At 42.7% G+C, this 26,300-nt stretch overlaps 1 protein-coding gene across 1 annotated transcript in view; it reads left to right on the top strand.

Moving 5' to 3' along the window:
- The window catches only part of LOC124612855 (trypsin-1-like), a 110,680-nt gene that overhangs the window by 37,232 nt on the left and 47,148 nt on the right, over positions 1–26,300 (top strand). The window contains exon 2 of the mRNA XM_047141284.1: positions 23,801–23,915. Within this exon, the coding sequence (XP_046997240.1) occupies positions 23,801–23,915 (115 nt within the window). The remainder of the gene's footprint in view (positions 1–23,800; positions 23,916–26,300) is intronic.

The raw sequence follows: 26,300 nt of genomic DNA, 5'->3' as shown, positions 1-26,300 counted from the left end.
CGGTGGAGGGTATCATGCAATACTACGAGATATTTCCTTTCCTGTTCCACTCGCAAATAGAGCGAGGGAAGAAATACGGTGTTTGTGTGTGTGTGTGTGTGTGTGTGTGTGTGTGTGTGTGTGTGTGTGTGTATGTGTGTGTGTGTGTGTGCGCCTTCCCACGAGACCTAAGCTCTCTAGTGTTCATGGTCCTTACGCGAAATATTCATTAGCGGCAGTAGAATCGTTCTCAATAGTGGTCCTTGAAAAGAACGTCGCCTTTCCTCCAGTGATTTCCATTAAGTTCCCGAAGCATCTCCGCCGCACTTGCTTTTTGTTCGAATCCAGTAGCCCACCTCTAAATTGCTTCTGTATATTCATTTAATCTGATCTATTGCGGACTCGATTAGTACTCAACAGTGATCCGCACTAGTGTCTTGTACCTGTTTACAAATGAACTATACTTTCCTAAAATTCACAACTTGCAGATGACGGCACTATACTTTCCTTAAATTCACGACTTGCACATGACGGGACCCTGCATGCTCAATAGCCACAGTCGATGCTTCATTCGGATAAGGCCGCCAGTAGACATACCGAGTGCACATTGGGTTTCTTTCCGGCCCTGAACGCTATCTGCCTAAGGGGCTCCATAACGCACCTAAGGTAGGAGCTTTCAACAACTATTAAACCCATCCCCCGTGTGCCTGCTCGAACCCTGCTGAAGGAGCGGCCACGTGTCCTCTCACAGGTTGAATGGGCGAGGCCAGACTGCCAGTTTCCACAATGGCCCACCAACTCGAGCGACGCGAATGTGTTACTATCTGCCACTCATCCTTCAGTGAGGATGGTTCCACCGCCTCGAGTACACTTTGAGATGCCTCGGCAGCAGAGCCTGTGGACGAAACAAGCGACATCTGAGGTGTCTCACGCGACGTGCCAGATCCTCCGTCACCGCTACACCCCGAGGAAGAAGGCTAAAGACGACTGCCCGTAGCATATTCAGCTGTTCGAAAACTTCGGCCAGTTCCTACTGCGTCCGCACACAGCTTGCAAACGTCCCGCCCATACCAGTACTAACTTAAGAACTGGCTAAGAAAGAGCAGACAGAAACCTAGATACATAACTTGCTAACCTCCTGACGTGTCACCAGTGGAGGTTGATGCCTTATGAGCTGTGAAGCTGGCTGTTCAGCAAAAATGAAAACTTCACTACAGACTGTCTGACAACGCTTTACGATTACAGAAATGTGAGTATAAACGTCTTAAACAGAGTAAAAAACATGCACAAAATTTATGAACTACACTAGTAAGAAACAAAGACGAAGCTAAATCGTAACTTGCCTTTCAGAGGTGTATACCAGACATAGTAGGAGCCAGACTGACCCTTACTAGGCTCAAAACGAACGACCCCTGACTCTTAAAGCCAGACTACCGACTGACTGAATTTACACGTCGTTACAAAACTCGGGAGTAAACCACTTAAATAGAGGAAAAACGCACACGATGTTTAAATCTATAATACCTGGAAAACACAGAAGAAGCTAAATAAGTAGCTTGCCCTTTTCAGGTGTGTACCAGACGGCAGTGGAGTAGGTGAGACGGCAGCTATCTTCCCATCGTGACACCTGTTCATAATACAATTGCTTATAAATGGCATACCCTAAACAACGTCCGAACACGCTTCGGAAGGTCCAACGGTAACGGCCGACCGCCGTTTCAACCACAACCGACTGGCGTCGTTCGATGTGGATATAGAGAGGGGTGGGACCAGCACATGGCTCTGCCGATCATTATCAGTTTTAGTGACCTGTAACCGGTACTACTTGGTCAAGCAGTTCCTCAATGGGCATCACGAGGATGAGGGTATCCAGGTAGTTCAAAAGCCATGGGGCGCGGATGGTCATCCATACTAGTGCCAGCAGCGCACAATGATCTGACAGGCCGTTGACATAAACATTACGCTGACACAATAAACCTCTACCTCGGACGGTGACCCCAATCCTGATCTTAAAAATGTTCAAATGTGTGTAAAATCTTATGGGACTTGACTGCTAAGGTCATCAGTCCCTTAGCTTACACACTACTTAACCTAAATTTATCCTAAGGACAAACACACACACCCATGCCCGAGGAAGGATTCGAACCTCCGCCGGGACTAGCCGCACAGCCCATGACTGCAGCGCCTCAGACCGCTCAGCTAATCCCGCGCGGCCCTGATGTTACTTTTGCGGCAAGAGCACTGCCAAGAGAGCTGCTCGTGAACTCAGTGACATCGAAATCAAAGCTTCAGTTTGCGACTACGTATCACTCACACTTCTAAAGTCCGTAGACACACTTCTGATCTTGCTGGACTAGCAGTTCCGGTGGAGCAGTGCTGTGCCACAGGTAAGGACATATGCCGCAGATCAGAATGTGTATAACGACGCTTCTGTCGCAGACGCCTGCTGAGGCAGCTAATTCTATTTGTGGAAATTAATCTTTCCCAATATATGCTGTCACTGGACACTATATTCCGATTTCCGTTCAACCGCACACCAACTTATTCTTGTAACAAGAAGAGCCACTTCTGCAGTTTTTTTGCGAGAGCCTGAGAGGAGGAAAGCGTGAGAGAGGTATTGAGCTGAAGTGAAGCCTCGAATCGGAGGCAGATGTTTTTCATCTCGGGAGAAAATGGTTACTCCTAATTTAGGACGACCATCACAGTCATTAACCCACTTGTTGCGGAATGTTGAAAGCGTCCCTCTAGTCGTAAACAGGCGATCCAGGACGGGTACCAAGAGAAAACAATCAGCAGCTTGAGAAATGACATCTGAAGTAAACTCCAAACATTTTCTGTAGATTCATGTTTTTCGCATTCTTCACGTGGCACAGGACACATATGGACAAAATTGATGTTTCCAGTTGACGCTTGAAGAAATTTGAAAGCTTAATTAACCGTCGATTTGAATGGCACTGAATATTTTCATCGTCAAAAGCGTCAGTATCTCGAGGTTTTATATACTTCATGATTTATTTTAATATTGAAAATTATTACACGTAATTGGTAGCACTGTGATATTCTCTCATTACAATTTTATTCCAGGGCATAGGTTCGAATACCTTATGTAATTATTTTTAGTGGTTTGGGTGGTGGAGACGTTATTGACTGGAAGAATATATGTTTTCTTCCGATTATCGTCATGTGTCGCCTGGAAACTGTTTTCATCTACTCGTATAATGCGATTAACAGAGTTTTCTTAATATTAGGTACTCATTGGACGAACAGACAAAAGCGTTATAGATGTTGCTGAAACAAGTACATTCGTAATGCTCAGGAGGTAATTGATATCCGATACTTAGCAGAGAATTCGGCAGACACTGTCTTCAAATCCTCGCTCTGTTCAATCATAGAGGTGTATCCGTGGCTTACCTGAAGTACTTGGAGTGAATGTGCGGATGACTTCTTTTAGAATAACATTCTTATCACATCTCACACAATGAGAGAGTAACATCGTCATTATACTCAAGTTTTCCTTTCATCACTTTTTTCAGTTCTTTCTGCTTGCTGTACTCCACATAACGTTCAATGGTTCTTCCAGCTGGATTTCTTATAGTTCGAATTTTTCTGAGGCGTAAGTTACCTGTAAAGAATGTATACTTCATCTTCTGCGCTTTCGAGGGGTATGTTTAAGTTAATAAAGAATTTCAAGAATGAAATATATTTAATGCATTAGAGGCTCTTCGTCTCTTGCGTTTTATTGAATTTTAAAGTGCTGAGCTTTTTTTCTTTTCTATCGGCTGTTTCACCTCCGTGGGATTATACAGCTTTGTTGTCTGTATATTATGGGAGTGCAAAATCCAAAAACTATTCTTCAGTCATTGTAAGAATGATTACGGATATCGTTTTCAGTAAACGTTCATAAAGCTGTAATGGTTCAAATGGCTCTGAGCACTATGGCACTTAACATCTGAGGTCATCAGTCCCCTAGAACTTAGAACTACTTAAATCTAACTAACGTAAGGACATCACACACATCCATGCCCGAGGCAGGATTCGAACCTACGACCGTAGCGGTCGCGCGGTTCCAGACTGAAGCGCCTAGAACCGCTCGGCAACACCGGCCGGCTCATACAGCTCGATATCCTGGTCAGTTCGTCAGGAGCAACTCTCCAAGTACTTTAGTTTCTGTGAACAGTGGTTGTACTACTGAATTATGACTATTTAAAACTATGCAGGCTTATGTGTTCAGCAAAAAGAAAATAAAAAATGGCCAACTAATTTGTAACGAGGTGCTGACTGTAATCTCTCACTACAGTTCGTGAGGTTGCTAAAACATAACATTCAGTTTGATAACGTAGTTGTGGCTCGTACGTAGACGAGATAACGGATGTTATGCACGATGAAGTCGCGCAAATGATTAATGTGGGGGGGATGACAGATTATTTCTAAATTGAATCTGGACAAAGGCAACGACGATAAAAGTCTTGAGTAAGTGCCATCTTCATTAGCGAATAACTGACGGAAATATAAAATTTTCCAGTAGATTGCGATACCGAAAATTAGTCAAGAGCTCCTCTGTAGGCGTCTTACTACGTAGACGTGTCCCACAACAGACAACTCTCGTTATCTACAGTACGAAGACACTATTAACCCTCAGCGCAGTGCAGATGACGGCAAAGACACATACATTCACACATTAAATGAAGGAAATAAAGAGCACTCTAAGTGAACGACCATCCACTTGGTAAGTCTCTTGCACAAAATTAACTGTCACTGATGAGCAGCGTGTGAGATAATGGTCTTCTACTGTTATGTCCGTTACGTTAGAATAATGGCGCTTTTTCATCACAGATATTTAGCTACGAGAACTAGTGTTCAACTGTCTGGTCAGTTACATACATTGCTACGTCATTAGATAATCACTATTCGCCGAAATCATCGCTAGCTTTGATTGGCAACCTGTTACCAAGCTTCTTTAACGATCCCAAACTTCGTTACCTCATACTGACGATTCCCACAGAACCTCGGCTAAAGCAGCAGAACGTGAATAAAGTCGCTTGCGAGATCAAATGGTTCAAATGGCTCTGAGCACTATGGGACTTAACATCTGAGGTCATCAGTCCCCTAGAACTTAGAACTACTTAAACCTAACTAACCTAAGGACATGACACACACATCCATGACCGAGGCAGGATTCGAACCTACGGGGGGCATGGATGTGTGTGTCATGTCCTTAGGTTAGTTAGGTTTAAGGAGTTCTAAGTCTAGGGGAATGATGACCTCGGATGTTAAGTCCCATAGTGCTTAGAGCCATTTTGAACCTAGTGACGAGGTATTGGGTTAAGATGTTTACCACTGATTCGCGGCCTTTGCAATATGCATTCGTACAGTTGACGTAATACGGTTAACATAATTTAGTGATCACACAGTGTAGTTACTGTAAGACTTTAGTTACGTTAATAAGTCTCTGCGGACATTTCACCTCCTTCATTATTGCGTACAAACGAATCAAACGGTCTCTTTGTGACGATGGATGGAATAACATTTTACGGTGATCAGTAACATAGTCTGTGAGACAGGTGGAAGATAACAGTCTACATCTACAGCCATGAGTCATGTATGGTTCGCAGGATGAACGATTGCTGGTATGCCTCTGTGTGAGCTCGAATCTCTCTAATGTTATCTTCATAGTCTGTTCTCGAGATGTACGTAGGAGGAAGCAATACATTGGTTCACTCTTCTAGCAAACGTATTCTCTAGTAATTTTAACAGAATCACATTGTGGCGCAGGACGCCTCTTCTGCAGCGTCTGCCGTTGGATTAATTTTAATTACCAACAGCCTCAGTTGCACCTTTTACCTATAATTTATCTGCTGTTGGTTATTAAAATTAAAATTAATATTTATACAGTTGCTGACAGGGCCGCGAAATGTTGGAAATATTCTGCCCTTAGAGCTGACTAAATAAATCTGTAACGAAACGTGTTGCTCTTCTTTGGATCTTCCCTATTTCCTTTATCAGTTCTGTCTGGTGTCGATCCCAGACTGACGAGCAGTATTCAAGTGGTGAAACAAGTGCTTCGTAAACTGCTTCCTTTGATAATGAATTACATTTCCTGAGGATTTTTCCACGAATGTCACTCTGATACCTGTCTTATCAGCGATTAATTTTATGAGTTCGTTCGATTTCAAACCGCTCCACACACATACTCCTAGATATTTTATGGATTTAACTGCTTCCACGGACTGTTCTGCGATCGTATCCTCGTACAATGCAGGGTCTTTCTGTGTATGTATTCGCAATATGTTACATGTATTTACAATCATAGCAGTGGATACATTTAAAAAAGTGGTGTTGTCTTATCTTTTGCTTTACAGCGTTATTTCCCCTCTCTATAAATTCAAGGGAAGAGCCAGTATTGGTCGACGCCTGATATCAACAATAAATCCGACATGATTCGTAGGTCCACAGGTACGACAGGCAGATCACAAATTGAGTAATACAAAATAAATAGGAAAATGTCCTCTAGCAAGGAAAAAGAAATAAAACGAAGACTGACTATACCGAACGTTGACGAAAATGTCTGAAAGAAACAACATTACTCCATTTATACGCTCACCTAACATTAGTCTGCTGACCTTCGTTCACCGTAATAGTGCTACGTGAAACATGAGACGTGAACGCATACCTCGATTTCATATCATGTAAATTATTATGATATGAAAGTCGTGACAATTTGTTGCTATTACGGATCTTAGACCAGTTGCACGACACATATACTTTTCCAGCTTTTAAACAAATTCCTTACAAACGATGTGCAGGGTGAAACTTCCTGGCAGATTAAAACTGTGTACCGGATCGAGTCTCGAACTCGGGACCTTTGCCTTTCGCAGGCAAGTGCTCTACCAACTGAGCTACCCAAGCACGGTACACGCGCAGTCCTCACAGCTTTAATTCCGACAGCACCTCGTCTCCTACCTTCCAGACTTCACAGAAGCTCTCCTGCGAACCTTGCAGAACTAGCACTCCTGGAAGAAAGGATATTGCGGAGACATGGGTTAGCCACAGCCTGGGGGTTGTTTCTAGAATGAAAAGAAAGCACTTGCCCGCGAAAGGCAAGGGTACCGAGTTCGAGTCTCGGTCCGGCGCACAGTTTTAATCTGCCAGGAAGTTCCATATCAGCGCACACTCCGCTGTAGAGTGCAAATTTCATTGTAAATGTCTAGGGTGTCACAAAAGTCTTTCCCCGATTACAGACATGCATAAAGTAGGAAATATGACACACAGACACATATCTGTTATCTTGAAGCGCAGGAAACGTATTCAAGTTTCTATGTATGCGTGCGCGCGCGCGCACACACACACACACACACACACACACACACACACACACACACACACACACACACACACACAAAATTAATAAAATTCGATGTGTGCTCCTTTCGTTGCAGGTGATATTCCAATTCCATCCAAGTGTTGGTCCATATTTCGTGAGGGATAGGTGTTATGACGTCTGTAGTTCTTCGAGCCGTAATGCTACGATGCCATTCAGTGGTGTTTGGTGAACCTGATCCTTGACACAACCCCAAAGGAAGAAATCCAGTGGAGTTGCGTTGCGTGATCGCGGAAGCCACTTGATGGGACCACCACGCCCGATCCATCTTCCACGAAATTTTGTATCCAAATACGCACGACCAACTAAATCGCCAATGAGGTGGCACGCAATCTTGCTGGAAAATTAAGTCCGGAATGTCTTGAATCCACAACAAATAACTACAGCGTATCACGATACTTATTGCCCTGATTTCTTCACTGAAGAAAAAATGACGTATGAATTTGTCGTGCACAAGACCGCACCACACGTTCAGCGTAGGTCAGTCTCTGACCGTCTCAAACGCAGCGTGGGGATTCTGGAACTCCAAGATCCTACCATTGTGTCTGCTGGCAACCCCGTTGAAATGAAATGTGGCCTCATCTGAGACAGGGACACGTCTCAGATAATCGTCATCTTCCTAAGTCTCAGCCACCATAGCAAAAGCAAAGTCGTAACGAGCACTGTAATCCGTTGGACTTTGTACGCCCGGAAAAGAAATGTTTATGCAGAGTGCGTTGCATTGATGTCTTCGGAATCTGCAACTATCGCGAGACTCTGCAGACTGATTTTTTGGGATTTCTCGCGAATGCATCTCTCACTGTTCGAATTGTCTGCGTAATAGGTCCAAGCCTACCTGTTCTAGGGAGATCACAGACGATCAGTGTTTCCTTAAACTTCACATTCAACATCTTGTTGCTTTTAACATCTTGTGGCGGTCTCTGGTATCTCACCTGGAATTTTCTCTCGAGTGCTTTTGATGACCTTGTCTCGGGATACCAGACGACACATTGGCCTTCATCTGGTTTGAGTACACGTTATTTGGCGATGGTGTCACTGGGTGCTGTAACAAAGCAAAAGCAAGTACGTACTGCACAAAAACTTTAATATGTAACATGCAATTCACGAGTATTTGTCTATCTCATGCTTTATGCATGTCTGTAATCACGGAAAGACTTTTGGGACATCCTATACTACCCTGAGCTTCAATTTGAATGTTACGTTAAAGTATATGATATGTTTTATATATATGAATGTCCGAAAGAATAGAGACCATCTTCATATATAGTTAAGTCTCAACGACCATTTGACCTTCTTCTGTGCGGATGCACAAACATTGTCCGAACTCTTACGGGAATTGACAAAAAGCCGCGAGTAATGAGTATAATGGGCAGGGGCACTATGAATATAGTGCTGGACAGTAAGTTGCGAATGTGGGTCGCACGGGAGGCGTGCCAGAGATAGTACCTGCAGTCGCACTAACCTATGTGTCCTCGGTGGCTCAGAAACGCCGGCACGGTAGCTCAGCGTGTTCGGTCAGAGAGCTGCTTGGCCCCTGTAATGAAAAACTGAGTGGAAGGATCAACAAACGACCTTGATCGGATGTCATGTGACGTCCGCAACAACCGAACACAACGATCAACTACGGAAAAAAAAAAAGATGGATAGAGAGTCTGCCACGTAAGCAGGAGATTGCGGGTTCGAGCACCGCTCGGGGCACACATTTTTCAACTGTTCCCGTTGACTTATATCAACGCCTGTATGCAGCTAGGGGTATTCATTCCATAGTAATGATATGTTTTAGTATCGTTATAAGAATCCTATACATCTGTGGCACGGAAAAGTTTTGGTGACGATGGTATTTGGGAGGTGCGAAGGCAGTAGCGAACATCTGACCTCCTTCCTAGAATCGAAACTTGGATCAGCGCCGAGGGAAGGATAAAGTCAGCATTAAAACGGTCGAAAGCATGGTGATTATCTCGATTGCAACCATGCTCTTGATGCAGTGCCTTCGTTATATTTGTGAGGGACCTGTCTGAGAGAAGGTAGAGCCAGTCTTCAGACAGATGACCCCACACGGTGTCCAGTGTCGAGGTGACAGCCTCGGGCGCGGCCAAGGTCGCTCAGCTGGTGGCCAGTGCGGCGTCCGGCAGCTTCCGTAACGTAGGTCGGCAGCAACAGGCAGAAGTAGGTTTCGCTTTCTCCGCACTGCAGGAGGCGCTGGCCGCACGCAGGACTGACTTTTTCATCTGGACAACTGCTGCCGTCTCCCTGCGAAGCTTCATCGGAAGCTACACTGAGGGAAAAATCGCAACACCAAAAAAATTAATGTAGAGTAATGAAATATCGGAAATACATTTGTCTGTGTAACATACTTCACTGATTAACATTCCAAGATAAGCCGTTGCAAATGTGAAATGCTGCTACATTAATAACGTATGTATCCGCCAGAATGTTGAATGCGAGCATGCTTTGTGTTGACCAGTTCCCGGATGTCAGTTTGTGGGATCTACATCTACATATACATGGATACTCTGCAAATCACATTTAAGTGCCTGGCAGAGGGTTCATCGAACGACTTTCACGATTCTCTATTATTCCAATCTCGTATAGCGCGCGGAAAGAATGAACACCTCTATCTTTCCGTAGGATCTCTGATTTCCCTTATTTTATCGTGGTGATCGTTCCTCCCTATGTAGGTCGGTGTCAACAAAATATTTTCGCATTCGGAGGAGAAAGTTGGTGATTGGAATTTCATGTGAAGATTCCGTCGCCACGAAAAATGCCTTTCTTTTAATGATGTCCAGCCCAAATCCAGTATCATTTCTGTGCCACTCTCTCCCATATTTCGCGATAATACAAAACGTGCTGCCTTCCTTTGAACTTTTTCGATGTACTCCGTCAGTCCTACCTGGTTAGGATCCCACACGGCGCAGCAATATTCTAAAAGAGGACGGACAAGCGTAGTGTAGGCAGGCTCCTTAGTAGGTCTGTTAAATTTTCTAAGTGTCCTTCCAATAAAATGCAGTCTTTGGTTAGCATTCCCCACAACATTTTCTATGTGTTCCTTCCAATTTAAGTTGTTCGTAATTGTAATACCTAGGTATTTAGTTGAATTTACGGCTTTTAGATTAGACTGATTTATCGTGTAAGCGAAGTTCAACGAGTTCCTTTTAGCACTCATGTGGATGACCTCACACTTTTTGTCATTTAGGGTCAACTACCACTTTTTCGCACCATTCATATATCTTTTCTAAATCGTTTTGCAATTTGTTTTGGTCTTCTGATGACTCTATTAGTCGATAAACGACACCGTCACCTGCAAACATGCCTGCTGCACTTGATCAGTGGATGACACTGCAGTTGTCGTCCAATTATGTCCCTTATGTGCTCGATTGGAGAAAGATCTGGTGATCGAGCAGGCCAAGGCAACATGTTGACACCCTGTAGAGCTTATTGCATTACAACAGCGGTATGTAGGCGAGCGTTATCCTGTTGGAAAACATCCCCCGCAATGCTTTTCATGAACGGCAACTCAACAGGTCGAATCGCCAGACTGACGTACAAATTTGCAGCCAGGGTGCGTGCCATAACCATGAGACTGCTCTTGCTCTCATACAAAGTCACAGCCCAGATTATAACTCCAGGTGTATAGCACGAAGACAGATTGCGTGCCGGCCCTCAATTGGCCTCCTAACCAGCAAACGATCATCACTGGCACCGAGGAAAAACCAGTTTTCATCAGAAAACACATCTGACCTTCATCCTTCCCTCCAATGAGCTCCATCTCGACGCAACTGAAGTCGGAAATGGCGATGGTTTGGAGTCAGTGGAATGCGCGCTACAGGGCGTTTGGCTCGGAGCTGTGCTTTAAGTAACTGATTTGTAACAGTTCGTTGCGTCACTTTGGTGGCAACTGCTGCTCTAACTGCTGCAACAGACGCAGTACGATGCGCCACAGCCATACGCCGAACACGATGATCTTCCCTGTCAGTAGTGCTACGTGGCCGTTCGGAGACCGGTCTTCTTGAGCCCGTACATTCTCTTAATCACCGCTGCCAAGAATTATGAACAGTGGCTACATTTCTGCCAAGTCTTTCTGCAGGATCGCAGAAGGAACATGCAGCTCCTCGTTATCCCATTACATGACCTCGTTCAAACTCAGTGACGTGTTGATAACGGCGTCTTTGTCGCCCTAAAAGCATTCTTGACTAACGTCAGCTCATCACATCCAATGTCAAAGGTAACTAACGGTCACGACCGCTACAGCGCATATTTAAATCAACTCTGATTTTCGTGCTCTTAGTGGCTCTGCTAGTGTCACTCTTAGGTGAATGGCGCGAAATTTTAATAACCATTATCTTTCAGTGGTAGAAACACGCCTACCAACTTTCGATTATGTCGCACCACTCCTTGGTGTTACGATTTTTTTCCGTCACTGTACTCCTCAGGCGAAGACAATGTCAGGACAGACGGCGAACCGTAGAAGCATAATCCATACAGATCAACGAATTTACTACGTACAATCAGTGATTGTCGTTACTAGTCTCTGAGTAAACGGCTGAGACCTTTTGGATATTGGGGAGGGTACTACACCCTCATGGCAGATGGAGCTTCATTTATAATAACTCTGCTAAACCGAACATTGGAGGTGGAGTACAACATCTTTCACAAGAAAATATTGATATTTTAAAGCATAAAAATTGGATTAAATCGTAGTTCTTATTATGATTTATAATATAAGGGACGATCAAAAAGTTTCCGTTCGACGACTGTACAGTCCACAATCGATATGCCAATCAGGCAAAATAGTCGTGAGCATTGAGGCATCTTCCCACAGACGCACCAGGTTGAAGATAGCCGTTTGGTAAATCATTATGTCCTGTTGCATGAAAGAGTCCGTAATTGCCTGCTGCAAATCCTCGTCCAACAGGCACCGTCGACCTCTAAAGGCCATTTCTTCAGGGACTGAAGGGGTGATGATCGCTTGGGGAAGATCAGAACTTCTGGGATACATTTGTCATACTTCGGACGTTTGTTGTCATGAAGCAGCAGCACGACTTGTCGCAGCTTTCGACAGACATGCTGCCACATACGCATTCTTCCTTCTCCGATGGCTGTTTGCCGGTGTTTGTCCTTCGGCGACCAGGAAAGCAATAACCACACGTGGATCCTGTTTGGACGCATCTAGTAATAACGTCACCATAGTTCACGTTCCGTCTTTACCGCACACATCTCGGAAAGACACGAATGCCACTCTGATCCCCGACCTACGGTACATATCGGTGCTTACATACCCAGATCGAAGTCGTGCTATGTTATATATATGCTGGAGCAACGCCCTCAAACGGGAACTTCTTGATCGAAGCTTATAACTTGTATGGCTCATACAAATAAAATCAGAGAAAGTACCGACATAGCTCTAGGGACTCCAAAAAATTACTTTTCTTTAATGTAAATGTACTGTTTCATGGAGTCCAACCTAAAATATTGGTAAAACCGTTAAATTACTTTTATTAGATTTCTGATCAGTTTTCTCCGTGGAACTGAAAATTCTATGGAAGTTTTCTTCGCTTTTTTTGTTGTCTGTCTTTTATGAACTTTCTTCCTATTAAAGCTGTTTAATCCAAGCTTTACATATTTAAAGGGAACCGGTTCGTAGAGCGAATATCAACAACTACGTTCCTTAAGTCTTCTTGTGCGCGCGCGCGTGTGTGTGTGTGTGTGTGTGTGTGTGTGTGTGTGTGTGTGTGTGTGTGTGTGTGTGTGTGTGTGCGCGCGCGTATGTGCGTTTTATGATGATTGTTCATGCCTTCATCGTTTAACGTTATTAAGCGAATTAAATACGTTTATTTTCCACTACCGCGCGGGATTAGCCGAGCGGTTTAAGGCGCTGAAGTCATGGACTGTGTGGCTGGTCCCGGCGGAGGTTCGAGTCCTCCCTCGGGCATGGCTGTATGTGTTTGTCCTTAGGATAATTTAGGTTAAGTATTATGTAAGCTTAGGGACTGATGACTTTAGCAGTTAAGACCCATAATATTACACACACACATTTGAACTTATTTTCCACTCACTAAAAAATTACTTGATTTTAAAAACTGAAAAAGAAGTTCTCCAGGAACTTAATCAGTTTGACGAGAATTATTAAAAACATACTAAACACAACTGAAATCGATATAACGCGGTTACGGAGATGTTTACCGCATTCTTATCCCGGTCAGAGACAACATGTTGACATGTCCTGACGTTCGTAAACAAGTAAAATTACTGATAAGTAACTTACGAGCATGCGTGCGTGTGCCGGATATGTAAGCGGAAATGGTAAAACGTTTGAGTGTGCATGACATGGAAAACCCTCCCAGGAACCACGGACCCGTGGGTGTGCTCCACTCTCTTTCGCTTTCCCAACTGTGTATCCGTGTCAGAACTCGTTCTGTCGCCTTGACTCAGCGGAACATACCGACGCCAGGCTTATCTGATAGATTTGCCAGGTGGATCAGTGTAACCATCTAGGTTTAAATACAAAAGCACTCTCCAATGATGAATCCAGAGGCTGTGTGTCTTTAAAAAAAAGAAGGAACAAGCAGTTAAATAGATTTTACATGCAAACTAGGAAATGAAAATCTTATGTGAGTAGGACGCTAGCCAGAAAAATATTGACACTTGGCTTCGCCCTATGATAGTTTGGACACAAAAGAACGAGACATGCACTGTAATCTTGTGTACCTGTCATCTGTGTTTAAATAGTGACGGTAGCCTTAGAAGTATATCTTAATTGAGCCCACGTAAGTAAACATTAGTTACTTCCATTGTCCACAATGTTTTTACGTGTTGTTTTGCTCTAAGATTTACAGAAGCCTCGCCATTTTTACTAACGAACTCATCTTAAACAACTGTCCACCACCACTCAGTCAAGCGCACAAGTTGAACGTTCAGTGTATGGATACTCTTCAAAGTCGAACATCAGTGGTGCACTAACACTCTGACGAAGATTTTTTTCAGTAATATGACCAATTGCGCATATATATCATAAGATTTCGCTTGAAACAACTATATTAATAATTTTTATTGGTACACGTATTTGGTATTTATAGAGAAAGGCAGTTTCTTTTGTAAGTGTTTCCCGTAGCTTGGAAAACTTTTTGCATTGATAATGTTTACATAATAATAAAAACTTATTATTATAAATTACAATGATAAATACAGAAATCTCTCCAAAACAGAAAAGAAATATCAATATTCATTTTTACAATTCTGTTGCCTGTGTGTGTGTGTGTGTGTGTGTGTGTGTGTGTGTGTGTGTGTGTGTGTGTGTGCGCGCGCGTGATCTTCTGTGAAACCTGTTTGCTGGCTGAATTAGAACGAAAACACTGACAGATCTTGAGCAAAATATTGAGCCAAAATAATGAGAAAGTCATCTTTACAAAAAATAAATGAACTGTATTAGAAAACAGAAGAAAATGTAGATAATGAGATGTGATAAAAGGGCATGGGGATCCGAGAGTGGAAGCCACTGAGCCTATAGAAGCAAGAAACAGTTAACAATCTTTATTTCACACAATACTTAGCCTTTACACGCCAGTAATAAGTACACTTGATAATTGATAGCCGCAATAATATACAGAGTGAACATTAATAAAACCGACAAACTGCAGGTACGGATTCCTGACTGTAAATGGAGGAGAAAAGGTCCCTTGAACATGTGTCCTGAAATGGACGGTGTGTGTGCAACAACAAATCGATCCGGAACTGAGTACTGAGCTGCATCGCATCCATGTCACAAATGATGTTCAGAGTGGCCTACACAGGATGTAATGCACGCGATCACACGTCGCATCATGGACTGCCGCACTCTATCGCTTACACCATGTTGGCGGACCACTTGCCTGGAGGTTGTATCAGGGTTCGTCTCAATGTACTTTGGAACCCTGTCCTCCAAATCTGGCGTACGCACAGCGCACAGTCCGCCGCCTTCCTGCAACTTCGTTTGTCTGAAAAGACCCATGATCACATAAGCGCCCAAGAAGGCCTTGAAATATAGGTTGACTCTTACATGGAAGACAACAGCAACCGGCCACTTTTTACAAAGCTATTTATTTATTTAAATAGCACCGTTACCGGTTTTGAACCGACGACAGGTTCATCTCCAGACGGCTGGTTCAAGTTAAGATACATTTTACATTAATTTTCGCTTTTTGTTTTCCCACCTGATCAAATTTCCTTGAGGTGGTGGTGCCGATGAAAAATCCGCGCCATTACGTTCCAGTGCAGACTGCTTGTGATCTTGCAGCAGCGAAAACTGTATGTTGCACTTTTTTATGTATATGTATGCACATAATACGAAGCATCACTCACACACTAAGAAGTTTCACCACATGGAGGTGTGTATACAAAGATTGCGATATTACAACCATCTTTGTACACATACCTCAATGTGGTGAAACTTCTTAGTGTGTGAGTGATGCTTTGTATTACGTGCATACATATACATAAAAAAAGTGCAACATACAGTTTTCGCTGCTGCAAGATCACAAGCAGTCTGCACTGGAACGTAATGGCGCGGATTTTTCATCGGCACCACCACCCCAAGGAAATTTGATCTGTTGGGAAAACAAAAGGCGAAAGTTAATGTAAAATGTATCTTAACGTAAACCAGCCGTCTGGAGATAACAGCGCTATTTACATAAATAAATAGCATTGTAAAAAGTGGCTGGTTGCTGGTATCTTCTATGTATGAGTCAATCTATATTTTTTACACAGGCACGGGCTCAGAATGTCAGTTTTCGACAAAGTAGCGTAGGGCTTGAAATGTTGTGTGATGTGGATGATGTCTGTGAGGGTCTTTGTTTTGGTATAGCCGTGTTGGCTCTGGGCTGTTTCCATCTGCTTGGCAACTCACAGACATCATCTCGGCTTCTTCTCGACGTGAATACTGCACAATTCTGCTGCTCACAGTACACTGCGTCAATCATACAGTCAGAGGAACTGTCATTCGTCAGCGGCAACGAAGCATTTTCGGACACAAGTTCATAGGACTTATTTCTTTCATTTCCAGCAAGGAACCCATCCCCGCAGCTTTTCTGTTTTATTAATGTTCATCCTGTCACATACATAATAAATGAGTGATCATCAATAATCTGGTTTACATTTAATGAAACTGTGTAAACCAAAGTATTTTAAACCAATATTCTATCCAGGTTTTATTTTAAAGCAAGAGCCCAACTTAAAAAAGCTGCTTAACTAAAAAAGCATTTCTTACGAAAATTCCAAACCTTAAAAGAAATACTTTTACAAAAGCACAAGAAGAGATCAGAAAAATTATAAAAATATCAGAAGCAAAGGCATCACTGCTAAATCAGTTAGCATTAACCTCTTACCAAGTGGAACCCATTTCAACAGTCTCAGAAACCACATAAACAATAACGACTAAAATATCAGAAGCAAAGGCGTCACTGCTAAATAAGTTAGCATTTACCTCTTACCAAGTGGAACCCATTTCAACATTTTCAGAAACCACATAAACAATAACGACTATACATCGGCCGACCAACAGGCAGGCACGACCGCGATCCAGGCAACCCCACCTCATGTTTCCACAAGGCGTTAACTAAACACACAGCCAGTAATGTCTGCAAACAGAGCGCGTCACAGTAGGAAAATACAACTTTCTAAAACAGAGAAAATCAATCAGTGCTCTTTGAGAAAGTACTGACGACAGCAGCACATTACCGGAAACACTATACAAAACGTGAGGCAAGGTAGTACATAATTTACGACGTGCAATTTAAAAGCATGATCATAAAAAAAAAGTTATTCGGTGCACCAATAAGAAAGACTGCACAGATTAGCCAACGACAATTCTTTGCCTTTTTTTAAAAAAGCTTGAGCACGAATTGAAAAGAAATTAATTAACACACCCAAAGATTCCTGCAAAGTTTAAGTTTTATCACGCCATTAGCTAGATAAATCAACACAGTTATTCCGTATCCCGATGAGAAGTGCTGCATCATTAATTTGCTAAGAGAACGACACTAGTGAACGGACATCAGAAGTCAGGAGCCAGGACTCAGAAGTCAGGAGTCAGAATAATATATCAGCCGCAGTGATTTCTAACCCTTGTTCAGCACAATGTTAGCTTTAGGCAAGGGCAGAGGGTGCAGACCCTTTAGCACGACGTACAACCATCACACGTAATCAGTAACGGGCTAACACAATGTCAAAGATTGCGGAGCGCAAGATATCAGAAAGATATTCACAGTTTTCTGCGCTGGTGTCCTCGTTTGTAGCAGCCCTCTCCACGACGCGCATGCGCTGTCCCTTTGCTTTCCTCACCAGCGCCCGACACGCCCTCTTGTCCCGGAACCAGGAACTCAACGCCGCGTGGAGTCGCCGGCTCACGGTCCGTGCTTTCCAACGTCGACGTTGAGTGTGCTGATTTCAAAGTGCTGCTGAACCTCAGAAACAATGCTACTTGTGCACACGGTACGTGTGCCTCAACGTGGTATATGCGACAGCAGCGCTCTCCAGCGGCAGCTGTAGGATTTATCTGGACCACAAATCACAGTGTTTACGAAATGGACGTATGTCAAATTCCTATGTTTGCTTTTTTAAAACGCACGTTTCCTCCATTGTCCTTATGGTAGTCATGTTGTTCTGCCTGTAGTACACAAAAAACCGCACAAACAAGTTATGAAGTGAGAAAGGAAAGTACCATGTCCAGCCATAAAGACAAAGGCTTATAAAAGTTCCATTACAAATAGTGCGATATAAATTTACAATAATTGTCGACATACGACAAAAATTATTTCATCATTGTCATTATTTAGTAAAACCCTAAGGTCATTCTTACTTGACCACTGTTCCAATTCAGTAGCAGAATTTTCATGGCATGTGAAATATAAAACTTAAAACAACAAAGTGCAAAATATGTTACTGCAAGTAGCGCAACCTGTCTTGTAGATTAAGCCAATCAAACAAATTCACTCCCCAAAAAGAGCGTACTTCTATTTACGTAACATCGAATGTAATAGAATGTAAATTTGAAAACCAATACGAAAGTATCAAAACCATCATAAAACGCGAATTCTAGTTAAATTTATTTTGATCCAGTGAGGCACGAACCAGCAACACATTACGTACTATGTTACACCTCTACAACGCTACTCATTACCAAGCGTGAATGGCTTAAGACAATATTTTGAATCTTACCCTTTCCTGAAAGTTTTAATTGTAGATATGTCATTAAATGGCATTTAATTATAACACACTGTACCAAGAACAATGCGTTTTCGATAGATTCTCACTATGCCGTTGCCTTGAAACGGCATACTTCATAAGACGCAATCTGCAACAGTTCGTTAACCGCCAATATAACATTTTCAGCCATGTTGGTGGAACATAGCATACAATTAACAACGGGTTTTCGAGATAGCCTCAATTTTCTGGTGCTTAGAAACGAAATATATACATATCGACTTCAACTGAATGCCAATACGGCGTGTTGCCGCTCTGTACCGGAGAGAGATAGCAGAAATAAAGGAGGAAGATTGTATTTGAAATCACGTAGATATCAAGGTCATTAGACAAGAACTCGGATTTTGTCAAGGATGGAGAAGAAAATCGGCCGTGCCCTTTCAAAGGAACAATCCTGGCATTTGCATGGAGTGATTTAGGAGAATACGGAAATTCTAAATCTGGATGGCTGGACACGGGTTTGAACCGTCTTCTCCCGAATGAGAGTCCAGTGTGCTAACCACTGCACTACCCGCTCGGTGAAATGGTCATGACGTTTGGTTTGTGGTGCGTTCAACTGCGCAGTCATCAGCGCCCGTACACAGTCCCAATTTTTCACAGTCAAATTTTTTACACAGTCCACTCTAGTCACTCTCAGAATTATGATGATTAAATGATGAGGACAACACAAAGACCCACTCCTCTGGCAGCGAAAATCCCCCAACCGGATTTCATGTTGTTTCCTGTCCGGTACGAAAGAGACAATAATAGATATACAACAACAAAAAATTAGCAGTAGATTTAAAGTTGTCAGGGATATAATAAATCGATGCCCCATTGATCGAAACCATGTTTTGGCTATCTAACCTTACTGCAGGAATCGATGAAGGATGATCCCTACGTGTGCAGGATGGCGAAATGTGGGGTGTGGTGGTGAGCACCATTTGGTCGCCCGGAGGCTGTCTCATTAGTGGTTTATACATTCATCGCCCCTCGTTTTAGGACTGAGTCATCTTCGTGTCAGTGGCGACTGCATCGGCAGGTACATGGAATTGGGAGCCATAGGGTAACACGCGTTGCCAATTTCGCTGCGATGCGCAACACCAGGTTACCAGGGCGCACTCGTGGACGTTCAAGGTAACGCCCTAGTAAGCTCCCAGGAAATGTGCACGGGACGGTGGTGGTCATGCAGTGTTATGTCGCCGCCACTTCACCAGTCGAGGCCATAGACACTGGGTACACTCACAGATGCAATTCGGAGGAGGAGCAGGACCTAGTGTGCCTACCCAAAACAAATATAGTTCGACAACATGCCAAACAACATTAATTTGGCCCCAAGTGAGCAAGTGGTAGAAAGTTCCAAGTCTTCACGTCAGTGGAGGAGGAGGCGGCAGCTCACAACGACTAAGTCCAGCAGGGCATACTAGATGCTCTCTCGAAGGTGATAGTCATCAGGCGAATGATAGGCGTAGTGTCACAGGTTTCTTTTGATAGGAACAGGCTCATTGCACCTGAACAGCAGAAGGATCAGAAGCCCACGGATTAGTAGCAATGGAAGCAATGGCACTATCCTCTGGTGAAGGTGACTGAATGCGGCCTGGTTTTCGGAGCCCATCAACACTCTTCACCATACTTCAGTGCAACACTTTTCGTTTCAGGCATTCAGCTTATTACTTCCTGCAGCATCAGTGTACTAAAAGTTGTTCTTGCATATGATTTACGGGTTGTTACTCCATGATGTATGGTTGACAGAATGACTTTATGCTCCCTTCTGTTTGACATACTGCACAATTGGCGACTCAGTCAGCTCGAATTAGTGATTTGTAGCAATGGTCTTCGCTGTGTGCCATCCTGTTTGCAGTATCACCTTTCCTGCCTGTGTGACGTTCTGATGCAAACATTTTTCGCAAACCTGCCTTTGTTCACCATTGACCAGGGAGGGACTTCAAAAATTTTATATTTACCCATGATATCGTTCTGGGTTGCAACAATACGCTGCCATGTGATTTTTCATACTTGAAAAGTTTTATTTCGCTTATTTCTCAAATGTTTGTTTTGGTTCATACGTAAGCATATGTTTATAATAAACCACATGAGTTAAGCAGTAACGTGGGACGGACTCCTCGCTCCATACAATTAATATTCAAGTATTAGATGATTCAAGATGAGTAGTGACGATGGACGTTGCACCCTCAGAACTTAAGAAATGAATTTAATTTTTCATTTAACTACTCAAACACTATATAATTAACCATGGCTGCATTATAATAAGCTTTAAATGGCTGGTAATATACGCTACTGAGCACAAAACGTTGTGGCGACATTACCTACTGATGTTTTACTGAAAATGACAAATCGGTTTCTGCGATCAGCCTGAATCAGCTGTTATATCTTTCTTAAGATGTAAGCTGTTCTTTGTGAGACAAACATGTAGACCAAAATTTACATTACACATAGTATAATGAACGCCCTTACTTACAGTCCATATATTACGAAGCAAAATTATTATGCAATAACTATCTCACAGTTTGAACAACGCTAAAATTTGTAGTAAGAGCAAATGCGTTACATTTGCAGATACATACTACTTATCTTGCAAAGTTGGCCTCAGTGTAAGGGCTGCTTTCTTTGTTCCTCTATAACCTGTTGAAAAGATTTTGTCCAGGGACGTTTAAATGACGAGTCGATGGAATATTATGCTGCTTTCATTCATGTTCTTCTTTTATCTGCGTTTCCCTGAAACACAGTTTATCACCACATATTTGACACATTTCAAATAGACAGTGTGGAACATGCTTGAGCTGCACAAAGAACATATTCGATCAGAGAACAACACGTACCAAACTCAGTAGATGACAAACCCACTCTAACGCGCTTGCGGCAATTTCTAGAACAGGACAAGGTCCAAATTAGTATTAATATCACTGTCTTAATTGAAATTGTTTTTTGGATTTAATTTAAGCCTTGTTTTCTGAAAATAATGATTTAAGTGAAGACTGATAGGCTTAATGTTTAATAACAAAAGTTGCAAGTTTTGACGATATGAAAAATAATAGCGTTCTGTTATTTTATAATATCGATTTCACTATCAAAAGTAAAATTGCAAAAATTATAAATGGAGATATAAATTTTGTTTACATGAATGTTACGTTTACTATAAATTTGTTTTTTGATCATTTCAGTTGACACTTTTGATTAATAATTTCCACGGTACAAGGTCGATATTATGAAATGGATCGAGGTGAATGATGAAAGTATCTCATCAGCAAAACAGTCCCTTGATAATGAGATATGTTCAGAGATATCTTAAGAAGAGAACTATATAATTTAAGTGAGAAAATTATCCGAAATCTGGCCACAGTTTATATGAAATCGAACTTTTCGGTTAACGTGCGAAAGTTTCGAGAATGTAAGGTTCCTTACAATAGACAGATGGTGTAGAGGTAATTCCCTCTTACATTTGAGTAATTTACGGTGTGGTAACAGGTCTTCCACATTGGTAGATAAAATAATAATCTATGACATGACTAAACTTTCAAATCTGAATTAAAACTCGAGTTTGCGAAGATAATCATCTTCACAACATGAAGAATCAAAACACCTTCAGCCATCTAAATTTCCAGCTGTTATTTTATTCGTGCAGCCAGTTTCAGCGCTACTTTACTCCATCTTCAGGTGCCCTGGTTAACGTGTAGGAAGAGCCCCACTTCTGGTCCAATCGAAACAGAGGCTAGCTTTCAGTGGCTGGTATCCGTAGATTTCTTCTTATCACAGCGATTACTTCGTATATCACTTACCGTCTGGCTCATCACTATTTTGTTTGGACCAGAGGCGGGATTCTTCCTAACTGTCGGTGAGGAGGCCTGAATATGGCGCAATGTAGCGCTGAAACTGCTTCCTCAACTAAAATACCAACTGGTAATTTAGACGGGGTAGGTGTTTAGATTTGACATTTTATACTGAATAGCCGAGGTTCTGCAACCATCTGTATAAAAATGAAGTGAAGTGTGGCATTGATGGCTGGGAGGCCTCATTCGGGGAAGTTCGGCTGCCGAGTTGCACGTCTTATGTCAGGTGATGCCGCATTGGGCGACTTACAGGTCGGTGATGATGAGAGGAAGATGAAGACAACACAACGCCCAGCCCACGAGCGGAGAAAATCTCTAGCCTGGCCAGGAGTCGAACCCGGGCCCGCTGCATGGTAGGCGAACACTTTTTTTTTCCTCCTCATTTTGTTCGCTTTTGTTCGTTGCATCTGCTCGGGGCGGACGTCGTAAGACATCCGTTTAAGTTCGTTGTTGATCGATTAACTCAGTTTTTTTATTACAGAGGGCAACTAACCCTCTGACCGAAATACTCAGCTAAGCAGGTGGCCACCCTCTGCATAAAGATGGACCTACAGGTAATTATCATCTTCGTGAGGAGGTGACTGACCGCTGGGTGCAAAGTTAGCCTCCGACATAGTGCCATCCACCCTTGTATTTGATTGAGTGAAGCAGCTTGGTGTTCCATCTTATATTGGCGGAGTGTCGTCATATGTAGCGCGGGATTCGCATGTGGAAAGGCGAGAAATCCCCACTGAACCACTATTCAGGGGTGATAGGGGAAATGAGATCACCTATACCTGAAGAATGACATTTTTGTTGCTTTATTTCCTTGAAGACGTTCTAGTTCTCGCCTCCTGGTAGGCCTGGAGGTGACAATCTCGGTGGTGCCTGGATACGAGCACTTGAAAGTCTTCAAAGAAATAAAACCTTTCGATCTCCATTTACTTTCCACCCCTCAAATCACGACCTGGTGGGGAGCTTTCTGCCTCGTTGTGGATTTGGAAACCCATCAGGTGGTGTTACACCACTAATTGAAGTTGGGACTACCAAGCGATTTCACCTGACCTGTGACAAGCTTGTACTCCGATATAAGGGAAACAAGCTTTACTTCTGGCAAAGAGTCATAACCTGAGATGAAGATATTGAGTTTTAACTTAGAACTCACGTGATCTGAACACCGGAAAAATTGTATACACGGATAGCACCGCAAAAACTTTCCATGTCATCTTTGGGATGATTTAGTGCGTTTCATGTGTAGCTGCTGGAAATGGGAATAATACCACGAACGAGAAGCAGTGGCTAACATAAGACGTCCATGACGATGAAGTACTTCCCCTCTGAGCTTTTTGAACGAAGTTGCTGTCCTTGATCGGTGAGACTGCTTAAGCAAGATTATCTGTTGCAGGCCATTGAAGGAGGAGCCGGCGGCCGGGTGCTGTTCAACCAGCTGCTGTCGCTGTTCGGCCTGGGCGGGTCCGACTCTGACGATGAGGAGGCTCTACTGCGGAACTGCTCCTGCCGTGAGTACTCCTCGGTCCTCCATACAGAGGCCTCTAGGGAACAGCTCAGCCACTACTCCTTGACTGCAAACTAATCATTCAGAAATCACAAAAGTGTGGAGGACTAGTTGCAAGGCTAACCACTTTTCATTTACCAAATGAGGCATTGAGAACTATAAGTGCCCAAAGCATAGACAAAGTTTTCAGAAAAATAGATGTTTATGAAAATCAGTTGTGTGGGCATACCACCAGTCTCTCAGGTATGACTTCTGTTTTATTACCATAGTCTCAACATCCTATATTTATATAAATAACAACGTAATCTCCGAAAGTTCTTAAATGACTGCCTTGAAATTTTGACACAATGTTGAATTCTGATGTGGGTGTGTTTTTAGATGCCTCATTCTTTAATTCATGTATATTTTCAATAAATACATAAAAATATATATGTAATATATAAACGAAAAATATAGTTGATAAAAATCTAAAAATATACCTTTCCAATTTACCTCAACTTTTACTCGTTACTGTAATAAACGTTTAGACACACACAGACTATATACTTATTAATATGTAAATTATATATAAAATATACAATAGAGAAACGTTGTTAGCAAAATGGAACGTTCTATTTACGGCTTATTGGTTTATGGTTAGAACACCACTACAGAATCTGAATTTGCAGTAACAGTAAACAAGGGTCAAGGTCAGAGAGAGGTGGGGAAGAGGAGATGGAAGGAGGGGTGGGAGGAAATGGACAGAGGGGGCATGAGAAGAAGGGAGAATGGGGGGGGAGAAGATGGACAGAGAGAGGGGGCGTGAGGAGGAGGAGGAGGAAGAGGAAGAGGAAGAGGAAGAGGAGGAGGAGGAGAGAGAGAGAGAGAGAGAGAGAGAGAGAGAGAGAGAGAGAGAGAGAGAGAGAGAGAGAGAGAGAGAGAGAGAGAGAGAGAGAGGGGGGGGGGGTGAGGAGAAGATGGACAGAGAGAGAGAGGGGGGATGAGGTGACCGTCAAAGAGAGGGAGAAGGCGCTGGAGATGGACAAAGAAAGGGGGAGGAGGAAATGGACAGAGACAGGGGGAGACAAGGAGATTAGGACATATATCCATATTAGAAACGAATGCTCTTTTTTTTTTTCTTTTCCATTTAAGCAGACTGAGGCACAGCAAAGCGTGGCCCAGTGCAGCTAACTGTCTACAAAAAAATAATGAAATCACTTTATGAAATTTTAATTATTATGTGGGATTATTATTATTAATGTTAACTGACAAAATTTTCATACATAGGCTCTGGCAATAATGTCTTTTTTACTATTGTACAGTTTTTAATTAATGTGAAGCTGGAATCAGAACGTAAATTTGAGGAACTAAATGTACCACACACATTCAGCTATGACTTCTCCCACACTTCATGGTCCTCGTTAAAATCGTTTTCATTAAGCACACTCTCTGGCTTGAGTTTCAGATCAAACGGTCTGTTCACTTCAGGTTTGAAATCTGGTAGTTTTGTTAAATCTATGTGTTTCAAGTTTGATCTCGAAGCTTTGTTAAGTGTTTGTGTTTCAGGGTTGATATTTGCCTTTTTCCTACGTACTTGTGTACTAGATTTCGAAAGACGTATACAAACTGTGGAGGTATAACGAACTGTGGTCTTCCTCCAAGTGCTTAGAGATAATGGTGGCCTCCCACAACTCCGATGAAGAATATGTTATCTTAGACAACAGTTCATGGCAACCCGTTGAACACTTCATCATTGTAAAATTTCTGAAATCTTCATCGTTCGCATGAACATCAACTTTCGGTTTCGTATCGATGTCGGTAACACCCTTAAGAGCTCTTAAATCCTCAGCATCTATTTTACAGACCGGAAAGCTGAAACCATGGTGCGTAGGGCTAAGGTCGGATACTGCTTCAAGGGCTTCCAGCTTTTATGAAGAAATGGGCAACAGTGCAACGAGTGACCGTTCCTACAGCAATGAAAATTTGTGCTTTGGGCTGCTGCGGATGTGAATATCACAGAAATGGGAGAGAAAGCTTTTGTAAATGTTCATATATACAGTGTAGCAATACACCACTAATGAAGCTGGTTCACCCTAAGGTCAACAGATGCCATGAGCGTTCATACATGCAACAGTCTCGCAATCGACGACGGTGTGCTTTAGGCCCTTATGAGTCTCAGCGCCTCATGTTGCAGACGCTTGAGTAGCACAAAAACTAATCACCTCAAAATTCAGCACTGCACGTCAAGATATAGCTTCGGAGAGTTTGCCTTGAAGGCATACTAGACATACGTATTAACAAACTGCCTTTTGCTCTAAGATTTTTTTATTAATATGACTGACATATTAAGGCATCAGGTAACCCCTAATTAACACCCCAAAAATAGTAGTGTGGAAGGAACCAAGCCTTG

Source organism: Schistocerca americana, chromosome 4 (assembly GCF_021461395.2).
Source record: "Schistocerca americana isolate TAMUIC-IGC-003095 chromosome 4, iqSchAmer2.1, whole genome shotgun sequence".
Lineage (NCBI taxonomy): Eukaryota > Metazoa > Arthropoda > Insecta > Orthoptera > Acrididae > Schistocerca > Schistocerca americana.
This window is presented reverse-complemented; position numbering and strand designations above follow the sequence as displayed.